Below are 19183 nucleotides of genomic sequence, written 5' to 3' on the forward strand. Positions count from 1 at the left end.
CATTTCTTTTGTTTCTGCTTATCAGTAATTCATAAATATAACTATTCGTTTTTCTTTAGACAAAAAAAAAAGCTATTTAGAAACTACACAGATTTGTGAAGGACCCTCCTTAATTCTCCAGGGTATAAAGGGACATTTACGTTGCAGTCTTTTGAATGTCAATACCTTTCATTATAGGTTTACTCCAGGAAAGAGACATCACTGTTTAAAGGATTAATTATGCATTTGTATGTTTTGTCTGCTAGCCGAAGCCATTGCCCGGATGAAGACAAAACTAGTTGTGCAGAGCTGACTGGTTTGACGAAGTTTTAGCTTTGTGGTTCTGTGCTAAGGCAAGGTCTTAAGTCAAGGCAGTACAAAGAAATTTCCTCCTTCACCCATTATTTGCTTTAGTGATTCTATCAGAAAACCATCGGGTACCCTTCTCCATTTTAAATTTTGTGCTCTGACTCAGAGAAATACTTTAATGCCCAACACAAAAGCGATACATTTTAGAATACTATGCTGAAAAAGAGAAAAGAGATACACAATTTTACTTAATAGGTAACTAGCAAGCTTCTCTTCTCCAAGAACAGAATTGTTCCAACTCTGACCGATACTGGAGGAAAACAAATATTAGTTTGTTCTTTGATAAGGCTGACAATCAGATAGTTGTACAAAATTGGTCTTTAGTCTGAAACTGAGACTGCTATACAAACAATAATTAGATCTGAGTTTTTGTAACATTTTCCACTGGATGAGCTCAGAGAAATACAGAAACATTGAACATCACAGTGCCCACGTGGCAAGTGAACAGAACAAGGTAAAAAAACTAGGTGTTAACCACAGTCCATTCTAATTCACATGATGTAAAAGAATAATCTGCTGGAAAGACAGAAGACAAATTGCGCTCTGAATTTTCATGGTAAAACAAGCATTTTCTCTGAACTTTTGATCAACCATTCCTCCTTAAGACAGAGAACATTCCTTCATGTCGTAATGGTGGAACAAGTTCTTTGCTGAACTTCGGAGAAATCTGGGTTCCTTTTTTATATTCTTTGCTTTTTTTGTTCCCTTTTCACTTCATTTTCCTTATAATGCACAGTTACATAAATAAAAATGGCTCATCTGTTAGTCGAGTCAGGAGATGGGGAGCAAATTGACAAGTTCATGCAAAAAACCCACAGTTCTGCACTTTGTTAAAAAGTGCTTTTGTAGTAGTTATAAAGAACAGAAAGAAGGAATTGATTGTATGCATATGTGTAGGTGGTAGAACTATTTTTAGATAGAGGTGAGAGGCTAGAAGCCTGTCAAAAAATTGAGAGTAGGAGCAGAGTAGACAGGAGATGCCCCAGATGTACTTCGTATCAGGCAAACTGAACCGTTTTTTAAAATAAACTTTTAAGTCAAATTTGAAGCTACTTTAAAACAAAAATATTTTCTATTTGTATCAGAATTGTTTGCTTAATTAAGTGCAATTCTTTCTCTAAATTCAGAATGGTTTCTCTATTGCATATGACTACCTAGGTTATAATATAAAACACAGAGAAAAAGTCACCAAAAAAAAGGAATGAAAAATGCAGAAGAAAGCAAAATGAGTAAGGTGGATACTTGTAGCATGTGTTTGCTAGATGCAAGAAAGCTTTTGGTGTTTGCCTTTTCAGTTGATTCTGAAAGAAAGAATCAATATAGCTCATAATAAGATTAGTCTGGTAAGGGGAGGGGAGTTAAACAATGAATTAACAACCTGGACTAAATAATGATCACAATTTAGGCAGCACATTTTTATTACTTACCTAACATCAATTCTGGCATTATGAATAACAGGATGGCAACGCATCTTAGACATGCATTTCAGATGAGTCAGAGCATCACACTCATCTAGCATTACTGCAACTGAGGTATACAATAATGGACAGCTGAACTTGCAGAGATTTCAACTAGAGGACTCATAGGGGAAAAAATGGCAAAAAAGAAAAATGGGATCTCGCCCTTTCAATTTAATGGACTCAGGTTTTTATACACGTGAACCTCATATTTCTAAATTTTGAATCTAAGATGAGTCATAAGATCGTAAGATGATCCTCTCCATGTCCAATACAAATGCCAGAAATTCAATTTTCCAAGACTGGATTTTCACAACTATGAAATTTGTTTCCAACGGATTTGTGTTTTATGAAAGATTGCAAGTATTGGGTCAACCTATTCTCCGTGACTGGTGCCATTGATAACTTTCTTATGTGGCTTTTCTTACACTCCTCTACGGCTGCCTGTTTTCCAAAACTTGTAGGAGCTTAATTATCTTTGAAGACAATTCCTTTTTGGCAAACACAGTTGAATGTGGACAATGGTTTTGAAAGATATGAGGTGACAGGACAGAGAGACTCAAATCAAACACTGACTTTCAGCGTGGAATCAGTCTGCAAAGATAGAGATTCAGTACATTCAGTATGTTACTTATAATATAGAAACATTCAGAATGCAGTAGACAGAAAAACTAGAGACTCCTGTAGTTTCTCCCACAGCTCACTTATACTGTGTACAGCATTTGTATTTAGTGATTCTTTTGATCTGAAATTCATTAGGTCACTCCATGTGCTGGATCTTTTCGGCTAATGTACATATATAGTCCTATCTGAGGTGTCAGTACGATAGCCATCCTACGCTAGCACGTCTCCAAGAAAAACAAGTCACGATGAACAAACATTCTGAACTCTCTTTTTACTTCAGTGAAATTAGAGAGAGATTTTTCACAAGCAGAATGTGTAACAGATGCTAAAATTGGAACTTGTGCTGGACAGTTTATTTGTAATACAGTAGTATGGAATCTTGCATGACTGTACTTGGGCAGGGACTCAAAACTGCGTATCTCCTGGCACCTTCAGCTCTATTATGCATGTCAACAGTATGTGGGAGCATCAGTTCAACACTGACTCAGAGGGAAGAGTGCCTCACACTGAATCATAAATGCCATATCCTGCAGCACCCTGTAAAGCCTTAGCAGTAAGGAAAGATAATGACAATGTGGTTACTGTGACTGATTTTTGAGATGCTTTTATGTATACCTTAGGCCTATCAGTAGATAAATTGCAGTGAGCTTGATTGGAAATACCCAAGGCTTTTAAGTATATTATTTTCTACTGCTGAACTGGGTATACAAACAGAATGCTATGAGACAAAAACACGAACTGAACACTATCTTCAATTACTCTGTGTCTTGTAAATATATATGTATATATTTATGAAAAAAAGCAGGAATGCAAAATAAAACTACTTTCCTTTTACAAGTTTATTTTGCCTTTTAATGATATAAATGAACATCCATAATAAAAGATTATGTTTCCCTTGCATCAGAAGCCTTAGTCTTCACTCTGTTTCTCCTGACTCTGCGGATAACTTCGGAGCCGGTAGGTGTGACAGTGGCCCACCTGGTCAGCCTCATTCCACCAATACCGTTTGCAGAATTTGAATGACGATCTTCTGTGGACAGAGAGCTAGCCCAAAGTCAAATTATCCTGGGTGCCCTGGCAACATTTGCATAAGCATGCAGGCTACAATACACAGAAGCAAAGCTTTAAGGTATTGCACTATTTACTGTTTGTCTTGAGTGTTATCACACGTCACCTGACGGAAGGTATCGAGGAAATACCAATATTGGGAGTATCACTCAGTATGAAAACACGGCCACACGCTGGGCTGCACCTATTTGCGCCATTGCTCTCCCTCCCTTTTCCTCAAACACAGTCTCCGCGTCGTGGGTACCCCTCCAGCCTCTTCCCACGGTGCCTCCCTCCCCTCAACCCGCTCTGAAGGGCTTCACCGGGCGCCGAGGCGGTCGGCAAGGAGCGTGGCCCAGCACGCGCCCCGGCCGGCGTGGCAGAGCGCAGGCCGCACCAGCACCGCAGTGCCGCCGCCGCCTCGGGCCCTTCGCGCCCCCACGGCCCCACCGCCCACGGCTGTCTTTGCAACCGTGAAAACGAGACACTATTTTTCAAAGCGAACGATAAGATTACTTAAAATTCGGACGCTACCAAGGTCACGTCAGTTTCCAGGCTGGATCGCTGGCTGAGGTAGCCAGAGGCACCAGGCGGGCTGGCTCCCAATGACGGCGCACCACTGTCATTACTCCTTTTCGGGGGTATGACTTAGGGCAGACATTTCCTTCTCCACCTGTGTTTTCCTGAGGAGCAGAAAGCGCCGGCCACTCCGCACCGCCAGCCGAACCGGCAGCCGCCGGCAGCGGCCCTGAGTCGCCCCAGGAGGCGGCGGTAGCGCCGGGGGCGGGAAGGCTTGCGCAGCCCGTGCGCGCCCGGCCTCGGGCCCCCAGTGACCCCCGCGGCCGCGCTCGGCGCCGCTGCCGGGGCCGCCGGGGGACCCGGGCGGGTTCCGAGCGGCGCCTCCCGCCCCGTCCGGTCCGGTCCGGTCCGAGCCGGTCCTAGCGCCGCCGCGGGGGACCCAGCGCCCCCCAGCCTCTGCTGCGGCGGGTCCTAGCGCCCGCCGCCTGGCGCACCTCCCCCGCGACACACCTCCGCCTGGCCTGCTCCGGCCTGGCCCCGCCCCTCCCTCGGCACGTGACGCGGAGCGGTGACGCCGCTGTGCCCTGGAGCTGACACTCCGGCGGGCGGAGGGGCCGGGAGGGAGCCGCTGCCGCCGCCGCCACAACCGCCAGCGCCGCCGCAGCGGGGAGCGGGCCTGGCGCCGCGGCAGGTGAGGGGGCGGCGGGGGAGCGGGGCGGAGGAGCGCGGGCCGCCGCCGCCGGGGCAGCCGGGCCGGGCCGGGCGGGCGGAGGGCACGTCCGCGCCCGCGGGTACGGCGCTCCGCGGCCGCCCGCCCCCGCCCGGCCCGGCTCGGGCTCGGCGCGGCGCTGCCCCGGGCGGGCGGGGAGCCGGTGGCGCCGCCCGCCTCCCGCCGCCGGGGAGCGCCGCCCCGGGGAGCCCGCGGCGCGGCTCTCTGGGGCAGCGGGCGGGGGGGCGGCCCCTCAGCGCGGTGCGGCGGCGGGAGCCGCGGGCTCGGCGGGCCGCGCGCAGCCGCCTTCCCCCGCCGGCTCGGCTCGGCGCGACGCGGCTCGGCGCGGCGGCGAACAAAGGGCCCCGCGGGCGGCGGCGCCCCGCGCGCCGGTTTCGCCTTTCGGCGCCCGCAAGTAGGTGGGAGGCGGCGGGAGCGGGCGCGGGTTTGCGGAGCGGTTCATGGCGCTCGGTCGAGGCAACAAGTTAACAAAAGCGGCCGGCGCGGCGAGGCGAGCGGGCCGCGGGGCCCCGGGAGCTCGTCAGGGTGCCGGAGCCGTAACGTGGCGTTAAGAGTTGCCCTGGCAGTAGTTTAAAATGCGTCGCTTGTTCAGGGCTCTGAGTCAGTAGGCAGTTATTAAATGGTTACTTATTATACCTTTGATTTTTAAGGAAGTCGGAGCTCTGGGAATGCGGTGTTTGAAACAGTGCTTGATCTCAGTAGTGTTTGTTTCCGAGGAAGGGTAGAGGAGCCAGCTTGTTTTCAAAGGCTTGTGGGTTGCCCGTGTTTTGTTTATATTCGTTGTTTGCATTTGCCTCTGATATTTTTTTAAATGGCTTTTGCTTACAAATGACTGCTGTGAAATCTTAAATCGATGTCTCCTGAACAATGTGTGTGTGAAGAAGTTGGCTTTGTGACACTCTGATAAGAGAGTGGGTTTCTGCACACATTAGATGAGTGTTACAAGTGCTACTCCAAGCTGGCGCACTGAGAAACCTACACTCTGCAGATGTTGTTTTTCACAGGCGCTAGTTCAGTGAGGGTTGGTTGTCGCTGTTGAATCTGACTGAATTGAAAATTTTGCTGGAAAGTTAGTTCTGCTGGATGAAGAATGGTGCCCATTTGGAAGAAAGGTATAAATAGGGTCAAATTCTGAATGCAAGCCAAGATTATTGTAGGTTCAGTCTCCCAAGAAGTAGGCATGCACTGTATCTCCTTGAACTACTGAGAAAACTGACTGCAGAGGATATAATCATGAATCTAGTCAGCTGCAGCTGAAGTATTTTATCTGGCCTGAATTGATAAGAATTCATCCTAATTTAGTTTCAGTAATTGGGTTTATTTCTGTATCATCATCATAGAAGGGTTCATTTCAGTAATGGGTGAAGTTTGATGCTGAAAATGGAAAAAGATTACACAAGTCAACTGCTGCTGCTTTGTAGGACATCATGAGCAAGGTCACAGGAAGAATTTTAAGGAGATCGGTCAGAATCCTCAATTTTTTTCTATAACTTATCATTTGTTTGTATCGTGAAGCAAATAAAAATTCCATAGCCATGGTGATTAAGGTTTTCTGAGAGGGAAATGAACTAGAAAAAGACTTCCTGGTATATTGCAAAATTTTAATAATCTGGTTCTAGAAGATTAGAAAAAATATTCTGTATGATAATTTCAAAAGAGAGGTATGACACTCATCTATTGTGTACATGCTGTGTTTGGTTTGTTTGTTTGTTTGTTTTTGCTTTGTTTTGGTCTGAATTCTAGGAGGATGCTGAAGTTAGTCATGACTATAAAATATATGTGTGTGTGTTAGGACCATGCTGCTTTCAAGACCATTTGTATGAGCTTTAAGATCAATTTAGTGAGCATTTTTCTGCAGTTAAGATTAAATTGATTTGAGTACTCTAAATAGGTGAATATGTTACTATAGGGTTACGCTGGGCTAGAAAAGGCCTGCTTCTAAACAAAGATATCTGAAACAAATCCGTCTGAGAACGTTAGAAGATGTCATTGCAGTAATTCAGGTTTGATTAGAAAAGATCCCAGTTTGTTTAGAAATGTGTAAAATCTCGCTAGTGTCAAGCGCTGCCATGCGAAATAGAACTTTATCTTTATTCCCTCTTTGAGAAAAGCATTTAACTCCCCCCGGCCCGAGGTTTCCAGTGGGAGCGGGGAGGGTGGGCTCCTGGGGAAGGTGTGGGGTTGTGCTTCGCTGCTGTCGGCACGGGCCCCGCTGCGGCCAGCCGGGTGGCCAGAGGGCAGGGGAGCAGCAGCACCCTCCAGGTAGGGCTGGGAGAGGGAAGGGGAGGGAGGAGCCGACCTCTGTAAATACCAAGCGTTGCCAGTTTTACTCAGTGTTAGCTGAGTAAGAGTTGGGAACGGTTCCCATCGGAAATTGGAGCCTGAAGAAATCTATGCCTGAATACCTAGTGAAAGATCTCTTAACAGTTTGTTTCTTTAGTGTGGGGAGTACAGTTGGGTGCTGGCTTGCAGCTGGTTTCTTAGTGAGATGATGAGCAGCCGATGCCCTGTATGTAATCACAAGTGAGCTCTCTCTGTGTGCTCGAGTGCTCTGTAAGATGGTGGAACGTATTTCCGTGTGGGGACGTAGTCCACCTTAAATTAGTTACCTGTAGCATTCAGGTTTTACTTTACCAAAACACAAGTGTGGCTCAAGTCTGATTTTTGGTGTTCATGATAAGTTTTCTTGTATCCTTGTTAGTGGGTCTGTTCATAATTATGAACCTCTTAATCAGGTAAGATAATTCAGAGACTTTATTTAAGGTGCTAAAGCTTACAGATGTCCTCTGTGGAAGCAAATCATTTTATTTCATACTTATCTTTTGCTAATTAAGGTTCTCGAACCTTCTTTACCGAAGTGGGTGTCATCTTGCATCACAGGTAATGGTACGGGGAAAAAATACTGTGAGGTTACAAAGTCTCCCACTGTGTTGCCTCAGTTGTCGGCCAGTGGCACAATAAAGTCATACGTGCCAGGCATTGATACTGCGCGCTTGCTTCTAATCGTACTGCGCCCTTTGTGGCAGAGGTCCGGCCACGGCTGTGCTGCCTCTTGAGCCCGAGCTCACAAGACGGATGCTTGGACCCTTGGAAGAGCGTTACAGGTAGCTGTCCCCTGGGGTGCACGTAGGGTACGGGAAGTCTGTCTTCTCTGGCAGTAGAAATAAAAATAATATTAAAAAAAAACAAAATAAAACTTACTGCATTTGAGTCTGTGAAATAAAGACTATGGTAGTTAAGCTGATGTTAAGAAAACTCAGAGTATTGAGCCCATATTGAAACAACGCTAAGCATGCATGTTTATGTATGTAATTATACATAATAAATTTTCCCCCTCCTCCCCCCCTCGCTGGATAGGTATATGGAGTAGGCAAAAGAGAAATGAAAAAATCCAAGCTTTTAAATCCTTGGTAGCCCTGTGGGAAAACATAGGCTCGTGGGGGTTTTTTTGGCTCCTGTATGGGACGAGAAAACTGAGTCCTCTTACTTACCATTTATTTCAAACATAGCAGAGCTTAGTGGTAGACTGTAACTCAGAAACACTTGCATTTTTCTGGCATACGACCTTGAGGCTGTGAAAGGGATTGGTAACAGTTTAGAAGAAGTGTTGGGATGAGTCACATTTAGTGACAAGAAAAAATAGCATGTGAATGAGACAGCTTCCAAAACGAGGATGAGAGTGAGAATGGCTGCGATTTGTGTATGTTTACCTTCTGTTACAGTTGCTAAACAACTGTAGATCTATGCAGAACAGCAGGTAAGCTAGTTATTTTGTACCAGTACTGTAAATAGACTATAAAGCTGCTTATTTCAATGTCTAGCTTTATGGCAGAGAGAGTAAAACAGACAGTCCTGGTATTTTTTTCTACTGTTTTGTGTTTGTTTTGTTTTTGTTGTAGCCAGCTTTGTCTCGATGTGGTACCATCTTTTCTTTCTGCCCTGGCCTCCCATAAAGTTGTAAGTCTGATCTTGTTATTCCATTTGAAGTCTTGTAAACAATTACACCTTTAAAGCTACCTGTAGGAAATACTTCCTGGGTGTAAAACAAGATGGACTGAGGGGGAGGGGAAAGGCTATTTAAACACAGGTGACTTTTTTTTTTTTTTAGGCTGTGTTCTTGAGCTGTTTTTTTTTTTTTCCTACTGACTTAAATGGGAAGTGTATTGTATTCAAGGATCAGCCCAAATAGCAGAAGTGGTGAAAGAAAGAAAAAAGAAATGTTACAGAAAGGGGTTTCTGCTTCAATTCTCCATAGAAGTCTTTAGAAGTCTTTTTTTTTGTCACTGAGTGACTGTTTCTGCAGTTAGGCCCTAGTATGGTAGCTGAGTTCACGCTGCATCTCCGTGCCTGCGTGGAATTGCATTAGTTCCACTGTGTTGCAGGATAAGCCCTGCAGATCTCATTGTAAAGTCTGAATTTGCAGAATTGCAGGTTTCTAAATTACTTGCCTTATTCATGAAAAAAGCGTTTTTTTTTTTTTTTTTTTTTTTTTTTTTTTTTAGATTTATTCATTAATCTTTCTAAAATTAGCTAAGGCAGCATTTCTCTCTGGAAATTCTGTCTGAATGTTAAATATCTTCCATCCTATTTATATGCTTGATTTTTTTCAAGGGTAAGAAATCAGATCTTTCTTGTTAACTTGTTACATAGTGTTTAGTATAAGTTGTTAAGTTTGGTTCTTACCAACTCATGAATTGTGCCTTTGCTATACGATTAAACAGGAAACACTTGGAGTTCATGGACAGGAATACAGTTGTTATCTGGACTACGAGATGCAAAAAGTCCTTTCCAAAATTTTCATTTATTATCCTTTCAATTTATTTATTGTCCATTCTTGGTTCAGGTTCTTACTCCTGTTTTGTTATGTTTTGGTTTTAAGTTTGTTTGTTTTTAAGCTCTTGTAACTTTTGGTTAGCTTGGGTTTTCTGTGAGGTAAGTATCTTTACAAGTGCTTTTAAAAGCAAAGTAAATGGTAGCATTTAAACCACTAAAACCAAAGCATCTTGGAAACTCTAAATACTTTTATTTAATACTGCCACGGTTATGGGTAAAATTCAGCTATGGTTATGGGTAAAATTGCAGTTATGCTAGCAATTTAAAGAAATAAATAAAGAATAATTACACTACCAGTTTTAAAGACAACATCCAGGTGCAGAGGCAGTGTAATCTCTATCCAGAGACAGACTAGGTTGCGTTGTTTCCTAGTGATTGGCTTTTTCCCTCAGGTGAAGGCTGGTGTGTGGAGAGCGTGCCACATGCCTGTGACAAGGATTGCTAGCCCATGCTGAATTGGTGACCGGAGTGCAGTATTGAAGGGAGAATTAAAGGGTTTTGTAGGGAATTCTGAGCACTCTGAAAGACTCTTGAGCAGAAACAGGATTTGAAATAAGCAAACAATAATCCTCTCCTTTTAAATATTTCTTCAGGTATTAGTATTCTGCTTCTTAAGCAAAATTAAGCCTATATGTAAGCACGAGATTGTCTCAGCTATTCCCCCAAGCCCCCAAACATGATCAACTTTACTTAGTAACAAATGAAACAGGCTTAATGGGTAACTTAGAGATAACAAGATGTGTGCATATGAGGGTTAAATTTGTTACCAAGTTTCACTGCTGGCTTTCTAGTTCACAGCTGAGAAAGGTGTCTGAAAATCTTGCAATTTTTCATTGATTTATTAGTCTGAGGTCGACATAAATTGAATATGCAGTGTCACTTTTGAAATGACTTTCTTCTGAAGTGCTCTTAGACAATTGCTTCATTACATGTATATATCTCTCTTTCTTACAGCTCTGATTAAAAGCAGGAAAAAATACTTTCCAAACAGAATGCGGCTTACCTTTTGCCTGAAAAGGTGAAATCTTTCAAGCAAAAATGGCTGACAAAGGTGTGAAGATACTTCCAGGACAAATGTACATTGAAGTGGAGTATGACTATGAATATGAGGCCAAGGACAAGAAAATTGTGATTAAACAAGGGGAGAAATACATCTTGGTGAAAAAGACTAACGATGACTGGTGGCAAGTCAAAAGGGATGAGAATTCCAAACCCTTCTATGTGCCAGCGCAGTACGTGAAGGAGATACCCCGAAAAGCACTGATGCCACCTGTTAAGCAAGCAGGTATGCTGCCAAATAGCACACTGAAGTTGACACATGTATTACAGAGATCAACAGAAAATGTGAATAAGCTACCAGAGCTTTCTAGTTTTGGAAAATCTTCTCCGGTTCAAGTGTCTTGCTTAGTTCGAGATGCCAATCAAAATGTGGGACCAAACAATAGCCCCAGTCAAACTCTTGGTTTGAGTCTGGACCTTACCCAAAACAATGGAAAACTTAACAATGAATTGCAGTCTCCCAAGATTTCCAATCAGTATAGAGCCCTCTCTGTGGGCCATTTCCCATGTCCAGAGTTCTTGGAAATAGAGAAAACCAGCTTCTTGCATGAACAATCTTGTGATTCAGCAGGAGAAGGCTCAGAAAAAATCCATCAAGATTCAGAATCTGGAGATGAACTCAGTAGTAGCTCCACAGAGCAAGTGCAGGTAAGCTAAAAAATCATCTCTGTAGATCTGTGGAGTTTTCTTTTTACTTTCAAGTATTACTGTAATTGTTTTCCTACTGTTTTGAGTTTTCTTCCTAATAAATTAAGATTTATTTTAAAAAGCATATTCAAGTAAAAAGTCTTGCCTCAAATTTAAGGAATTGATATGCATCTATTACTTGCAAAAATGCTTTGATTAATTCGATTTACATTACCCTGTGATTTAATGTTATATGAATATTTCTGTTAAAATTTTTTCTTTAATAAGATTGTTTTGAGGTGACATTGAATTTAGGTAGTACAGTGATTCTCTTCCAGAGTCAGGGACTCTACTGGTGTAGCGTCTTGTTTCTAGGCTTGTTGAACTTTGAAACTAGAGGAAGATAATGGTGCCAGTTACAGTAGTCAGCTTTGTCTAAGTATGTGTACAGATAGGACTATGAGCTGTAAATTAAAGTATTAGTGAATTTAATAGTTTTAAAATGGTACATTTAGAATTTGTACAGAATTTAATTTCCAGATCTGTTGTTTTATTTGTAGACTCTTCTTGTAATGAGTCAGACTTGCTAATTCTGCTTCCCACAGTTTTACTCTGGATAAAACTCAAAGCATGCGAGTTCTCATTAATTGGTATGGAAGAATCTCAAGAATGATATACTCCCTCCTTAGGCTAAAACTGAGCATTGATGTCCTTTTTAACTTAGTAAAAGGATGATGATTATTTTTTTTAATTACGTTTTAAATCCTCCCCCCCCCCCCCCCCCCAAAAAAAAAAAAAAAAAAGTGTCACTCTGACTTAGTTCATCAGGTCAATTGTGGTAAGGGTAACCAAGTTAATTCAAGACTATTGTAATTCCAGAGTTGTTCTTGAATGATTGATGTATGTGTACACACAGGTATGTATGTGTGTGTATAGGTATAATTTTTTTGGCCCCTTATGTTTTTTCTGTAGAGAGACGTTAAACCATTTCAAAATTCTAAGGTTAATAACTCCCTACTCTTCTACACTTTCTTACGCTTAGTAATATGAAACTTGTGGCTTGGGTAAAAACTGATTGCTGTAGTAAATCTCACTTGCCAGCATCTGTTCAGAATATGAAAGGATCTGACTTCGTGTTTTATTCAAGTAAAAGTTGATATTAGCTTTAGAAATAAAAATCTTGTCATGGAGAGTGGTGGACTGATACCAGTTTGCTGATAAGACACTACTAAGACAGTGCTGCTTAGTTCATGTGAGTGCATACGGGAAGATCTGAAAGATAGAATGGATGATTTATGTAGTCTTCAACTGCGTGAGCTCATATATATACATATGTATATATGTTAGGTATACATATTAATCAACACTCAGAATTGTTTTTTATATCTCACTCTGAAACTGAGTGAACTCATGCCTATATTAATCTTGCATATTAATCACTTGGAATTGGTATATTTTTATGTAGCTTATTGTACTCTTGGCCTCTTTCTTGAAATTCTGAGTTTCTCTAGGTACAGGGCTTCATGCCTCTAATATTTGTTATCTTTTATGACAAATTTAATTTCACTTATGCTTTTCCCCCCCCTCAAATAATAAGGAATAAATAGGATTGCTGTATTTAGTTGCTTCATTTTTTTAATACTTGTTTAATGTGAGGATTGATCAGTTTTCTTTTATTTTCTTTACAGCAGTGTCCTAGCTCACTATAGTTGGTTTGAGCCACTTAAAACTTGTAAGGATAAAATATTTATTTGATACTTACTTTAGAAGCATGTCTGTTAGCCCATATACTGTCCTAGTAACTATTTGCCAAATTAATGAGAGCACTTTTTGAATTTTTGAACATTTCTTTATATCCTACTTTAAATAATTTACCATATTTACATTTATATTGCATGTCAAGTCCGTTCCTTTTGCTGTATTGAATATAACTTGATGTGTCACTTTCTGTATTTAAAGCAGATGAAATTAACATTGCATGAGTGTGTTTTGGCAAACAATAATGAATATATGGCCTGCGGTTTAGTCTCCAGGTGATTTTGTCAATATTGGTATCAGACTTACTGTTTTCAACTCTTTTCTTTTCTTCTTTTTTTCTTTGGTCCCAATTAACTGAGTCAACACCAAAACTTATTTTTAAGTTTGGATTTGAGTGGGGCAGATAGGCACGTATACCTACAGACCTTGCTGTATTATGCAAGGTCTGAAGATGTAATATTTTTAGGATCCATACTTTTAAGCTTTAAGAAAATTTCCATTTCATCTATAGAAAAAACATGGCTTCGTTTTACTAATGTTGCTGTGAAACTATTGCTGTTTTTACAGTCTCGGACAATAAGCGTGTTGATACTCAATGTGTTTTGCAGTTGTCTTATTTTAAAACTCTGAAGTAACCTAATTTCATCATGTGGAATCACAGCCTCTTTAAACACAATTAAAATACTTGACATTTAGTAGCCATAGGGTTTAAAGCAGTAGTAGCACTGATGTCACTGTTAGCTCAGTCTAGATATTATGAGTGCCAGCCTTCTCTGCTGGAACAGTCCCATGTTTTTTATAATTCTTTCAATAATAAGCATTGTTTAGCAGAAATCAGCTGTGCAGAAATTAATGGCTTAGAAAGCTGTTTTTATTGCTCTTAGTCTGTAGTGAGAACATCAAGTTCCAGGCGTTCACACACAAGCACAACTTTCACTTCGCAGGACAGGCTGACTGTGCATCTCCATCCTCTCTGCCTGTTGCGGAATTTAGTTTTGTGCAGTCTGTGTCATAAAAACCTTCAAGTTATGGTGAAATTTAAGTAGTATTTTGTCTTAGATTTGTAAGAGTGGAGGCTTGGATGGCCTTAATATCTTTTATGTAGATGAAATTTTCTGCCTACGTGAACTCAGGGTTTAAGCTGTCTGGATTGACAGGCTGTTACTGCTGATGCAGGACAGAGCAGATATAGAGGTAGACTGAGAGTTAAGGATCCTGCCTTTGTTATTTGTGTCTTTTTGGAGAAGGAAACTTTAAATCAAATGAGCTCCATGGCTCTGTTTCCAGGCAGATGCAGAATTGAGGGATGGATTAGTCTGAGATGATAATATTCATCCTTTGTCCAGCCTTCAGCGTTTTTTGTCTGTATCCTGAGTACAAATGTATGAGAGGCAGAGGAGTGCTTGTATTATGAGAAGATCATGCTAAGAAATGGTTATGTCATTCTCTGAAGATTATTTTACAGCTCTTTTCCAAAATTAAAGTGCAGCTTCTGTAGCTGGACAGTCTCCAGCTCAGAGGTTTGTTGGCTGTGGAAATGCTGGAGGATCCACGTTCTCCAATGTACTGCACAAAGAAAGGGATTTTTTTTTTTTATTTTTATTTTTATTTTTTTTTAGCAGTTAAAATCTTGCATGAAATGAAGGGTAGAGAGGTGACAGTGTGAGAGCAAAAGAATTCGCTGATGAAGATATGAGCAAATGACCTGGTCAGGGGAACAGAAATGGGTATGAATTCCTCATGCCTTTTATACAGAGAAACATCAACAACTGGGCGCAACTCTGATGCATAAAGTGTTCCAAGAATCAGCTGATTGCTTGTGGACTTGAGTTGTAGGAGGGATAGAGATAACTAGAGGAAGCTAGGGCTTGGGCAGAAACAAATTCCAGTTCAACCAGGTTTAAATTAATAGCAGTCCGTTCTGGTGGGGATTGTAACCACAAGTAGAACTGGAATCGAATGAAGCAGATCAGGAGTGCAGAAAGACTTGAGAATCACTGCTTACAGTGCTTGAAGCTGTGAGAATCAATGACATTGTTCAAAATTTTAGGAAAATGGTATCAGTTGTGAGAAGAAGGGCAGAAAATACTCCTCAGGGAGGCTAACATTGGGATAGAAGGAGGCTGAGAGGAGAGTTTTGTAGCTGAGGTTGGACAATACTTGAGAAGCAGCTGGGAGGTTACAGCGATATGGGGTCTTGAGTAATTGTTCTGGAGAAATGATTTTATATTTGTGCATACCTAACTTCTCAGGAAAGAGGAGTTGAAGCAAAACTGGGAGAAGTTAAAATGGTCTTGAAAAGGAACTTTGGACAGTGTTTGGAGATAAAAATCTCTCTTTTTGAGAGAGGATATGCAGGGAGAAAGAGTTGGATAAGTTTGGAAGTCATGCCAAGAGGGGAGAGAATGGTGTGGTCTCAGGTCCTCTCACAAGAGACTGTACGAATGGTACTGCAGGATAGATAAAATTGTTCACAGACAGGTATTAGAATCTGCTTTCAGCAATGCTAATGCGTAACTTACCTAAAATATTTTGTTTCAGGTGAGGATGAGTGTTCCCTGCTCTTCTGTCATAAAAGACATAGAATATATAAAACTTTAAAATATTTGCACTGACTTAATGTTACTATTTTATGCTTATTAAAAAGATACTTCTAGCAGCAGGCTGCTTTTAATCATTATAAATATAGACGGTGACCTATTTGCAAAGATTGTTCTTTCATCCTCTTTAGTAATTGACTATTGCATAAACTGTGAAGCACTAAAGGGGATTATCATGAGGACGACTGTTTTGCTTTGATTAATTCTGAGTAGTAAAGATCTTACAAATGGAGCTCTTTCTCTTTTACCTCTGCAGTTTCTCTGGGAATTGCTATAACTTTGTTTTTGCTTAGTTTAAGAAAAAGTGTTGTGTTTCTATAGAAAGCGTGAGAGTGCTTCTGCAGATCTTGGCATTCTTGGCTTTGTCTTGCCATTTAGTGGATAGTCTAACACTAATGATTTTCCATCAGTCATTCTCGTTGGTCAAATATGAACCCTCTAAATAAATGACTACTGGTTTTCTTCGTCCCATATTTAATTTGCTTCTATTATAAGAAAAGTGCTGCTTTTTTTTGAACTTTAATTCTTATGCTATATAAAAGATTTATGCTTAATGAAACTGAACATGTTTGCAGATTTGTGGTAGTAGGTATAATGTAATATTTTAAATGAGGTTTTAAGTGCCATCTTTTCAATCTCGGTAACTTTTTAAAATCAGCATTAGAATAACTATGTTAAATGCTGAAATATGCCGATTATAATGAGGTAAGAACACTTCATAGCTTATAATGACAAAGAACTAAAAGATCTATAATTCAAGGAATTTTGTAAAGCACTAAGACTAGGGTTTTTTTCCCTATAACTGCTGGTAGAACCCTAACCAACGCGAAATATATTCTGAATGATATTGGTAGCTCTGAATGCTGTCTTTCCAGAACCTTTCAGGAATGGTTTTTCTGTTTGTGTGTTTTCTTTCTTCTTACTCTATGTTAGCAGGCCTGGATAACTTGAATTTGCTGTTTTTGATCAGATCTTAATATTTTTAATGTGGAACAACTGCAAGCCATCTAGCAGATAGCTGTCCCTCCTTGTCAGGATGAGTAATTCTGGAACTAGGTGCCCTAAAATGAGAAAACTGCATGTCCCACTAACCCTGCTTGTAGCCCATATGCTCCTCTGAACTTCCCTGCTGCAAATTAGATTGTCCTTCTTTTCCAAAAACAAGCATTATTGCTGCAAGACAATTGTGGGAAAATCATAATCTGGGAGAAAAATGTGTTTTAGTTGGCAGGCTTGTTCTAATACCGGCATAAAAGCCGGTGTCTGAATGTTCAGCTGCCTAAGACACAGATCTGCTTGGTATATGCAGTTTTGTTTTGAGTTCAGAACTGGAACACAGGTCCAGAGCACCGTTAAAATTCTGCAAGTGCCAACACAGTTTTCTGACTTTTCACCCCTATTTACCTTAATTTCGTGCAGAAAATGATGAAGTGGAACTTCCAGGACATCAGCTTCCGTTCATATATGCTTTAAACCCATGCTTCTGATCCTGATAGGACTCTTTAATATAGCTCAAATGAAGCTCAAGTGGCACTGCTTAAGGAAAAATAGTCATAATATGGAATTAAGGTTTCTGGATTTCACCCAGGAAAGCGTCATTTCTAGTGTGCAATATGAGTTTTAGTGCCTGCTGTCCCACCTGCCTTTTCTTTAGGTAGTGCAAAATACCACCCTTAGCACTGATAACAGCAGCATCTTTATGGAAGGCAGAGTAAATGCTTAAATAGAGAAGCAGCACTAGGAAAGTGAGCTGATGTTTTGGCTGAGTGCTGCCTAAACTTAAAGCGGTTGGAGATACTGGAGATTTCTCCGTGGGCAGCTCTTCTGCCAGTTTTAACTTGAGAACCTGGCAGACGTAGAACAAACTCTAACCTGCTTTGTAATAAACACAAACACTGCTGGAAAATACTGGATCGTATCTTGTTCTTATGCATAACATAACTGTGAATGTAAACAATTACATTCTGTATCATTTAACCTAGTTACTATCTAGGCAGTTGTTTAATATTGCAGTGCTTGCATATTAAACAAGTATGCTGTTAATTTGTGGAATGTTAGAGAAAGTATCACTTGTTTCGCTGCAGTGAGACAGAATGGTGGGGGACGTATGACTGGGCAGAGCAAAACGCACAACACTTCTTTCAGATAGGCTGTTCTCTCTGGAATAGTAGAGACGTTTGTGTTTAAAAAGGCAAATAAAATCTATGCATGTCTAGTGCCCAAACAGCTGCTCTTTCTCTGACGTGTCTTGTTGGATATGTTTAATAAAAATAACGCAATCAGAGAAAGGTGTTTTGTTCTTGCATAGGTTTTATTTTGGTGCTGAATTTCTTGACAAAGAGTCTCTTTCCAGTATAGTAAGAATTGATGATGATTAAGAGTTTCAGAAGACTTCCGTGATGGTGAGTGATTGGAAAATACTGTGGTAGATTATACTTACCAATTTTGAATTTAGTCTGTCTTTATATGTGCAGTTGATGGCTTCTGAACTAGTTCTCAAGAAAGATCTTGACTTTTTACTAAAATGCTTCATGAAAAAGTGTCGGGTTAATGCAAAGAAGCAGTCAAACAAGCAAAGAGAGCATTGGTAGTAGAAAGCAGAGCAAAACAAAAATGCAGAACTTTGCAACTAATTCCATGGTATTTCTGTATTTTAAATACTGTGTGTGGTTTTTGGCCTACCTCATCTTGCAAAGGAGACAGTAGAGCTGAAACAGCTTAGAGAAGGGTGGAAAGTATGAACAGAGGCATAGAGCAGTTCCTGTGTGAGGAGCAGCAGCTCCTCAGGTTGGAAAAGACAGGAGTGAAATGGGAATGTACTGACTTTAAAGAAGCTGTATAGAGTGTGATTGTCCATGGTATCTTTCAGTGCAGTAACTGGGAATTATGAAATGAAATTAATGTGGCAACAATAAACAAATAAAAAAAAGGAAATTCTTCATACAACACTTATGCAACACTTGGCTGAGCTCTGGAAATTATAACCACCGGAAATTGTGAATGTTGAAAGCTTACCTGTGTTTAAAGGATTGATTTCATACTTTCGTGGAAGAAGACTCTATCGAGGCCTATCAAGAAGAGAACCCTTACCTATGGCTTAGCTGGCACTTGAGCTATGAATCGGCTGAGACTGAGAATACATTTGGGATGTCAGTGCAGGCTTCCTGTGCCTCCCTGGGCAACTGCAGTTGATGGATGTTTGGTCCTTCTTATTCCTTAGCCTAGTGCCTTTCACAGGTGTGTCCCTGGTATCAGAAAGATAATGGATAGTAGGAAAAGCGTTAATTCTTGAAAATTTGGCAGATGTCAAAGGCTTTGAATAAGAACCATGCAAAAAACTTACACTCCAGTAGATGCGCAGTTAGTACTACATACAGAGAACTCCTAATTAAGTAGGTAGCATATTGTAAGTATTGCTGCTGAAATGGCTAAGAGATTGTTGAGAAGTAAAATAACCTATTTTTGATATTTTATTTTCTTTCTACATTTTTTTTTTCCTCCTTGCGCTGTCTTTTCTGTTGTAAGCTTTTCAGAGACTGCGAGCATCATTGGGAACAATGATGTTCTGAGGACTGGCATAG

The 19183-nt window shown here is 41.0% G+C and overlaps 1 protein-coding gene and 1 long non-coding RNA gene across 11 annotated transcripts in view; one reads left to right on the top strand and one right to left on the bottom strand.

Annotated features, from left to right (window-relative positions):
• Positions 1–3250: 3250 nt before the first annotated feature.
• On the bottom strand, positions 3251–4468 carry LOC112984011 (uncharacterized). 2 transcript variants are annotated; one of them, XR_003259377.2, is made up of 2 exons: positions 4011–4468; positions 3251–3459 (listed from the first exon to the last, which is right to left on the bottom strand). It is a non-coding gene; the product is annotated as an uncharacterized LOC112984011 (long non-coding RNA). The 2 variants fall into 2 exon arrangements; XR_003259378.2 differs by having other exon boundaries at positions 3251–3473.
• Positions 4469–4546: 78 nt separating this feature from the next.
• Positions 4547–19183, top strand: part of ARHGAP12 (Rho GTPase activating protein 12) — an 85590-nt gene continuing 70953 nt past the window's right edge. For 3 of the 9 annotated variants that reach the window (XM_064505816.1, XM_064505815.1, XM_064505817.1), the window contains exons 1-2: positions 4547–4686; positions 10513–11265. In XM_064505816.1, coding sequence (XP_064361886.1) covers positions 10597–11265 — 669 coding nt within the window. In that variant the 5' untranslated portion in view covers positions 4547–4686; positions 10513–10596. Of the gene's footprint in view, positions 4687–4896; positions 5120–8625; positions 8683–10512; positions 11266–19183 lie in introns of those variants that run through there. The other 6 variants (XM_064505812.1, XM_064505819.1, XM_064505820.1 and 3 more) reach the window with 4 other exon arrangements.

Source organism: Dromaius novaehollandiae, chromosome 2 (assembly GCF_036370855.1).
Source record: "Dromaius novaehollandiae isolate bDroNov1 chromosome 2, bDroNov1.hap1, whole genome shotgun sequence".
Classification (NCBI taxonomy): domain Eukaryota; kingdom Metazoa; phylum Chordata; class Aves; order Casuariiformes; family Dromaiidae; genus Dromaius; species Dromaius novaehollandiae.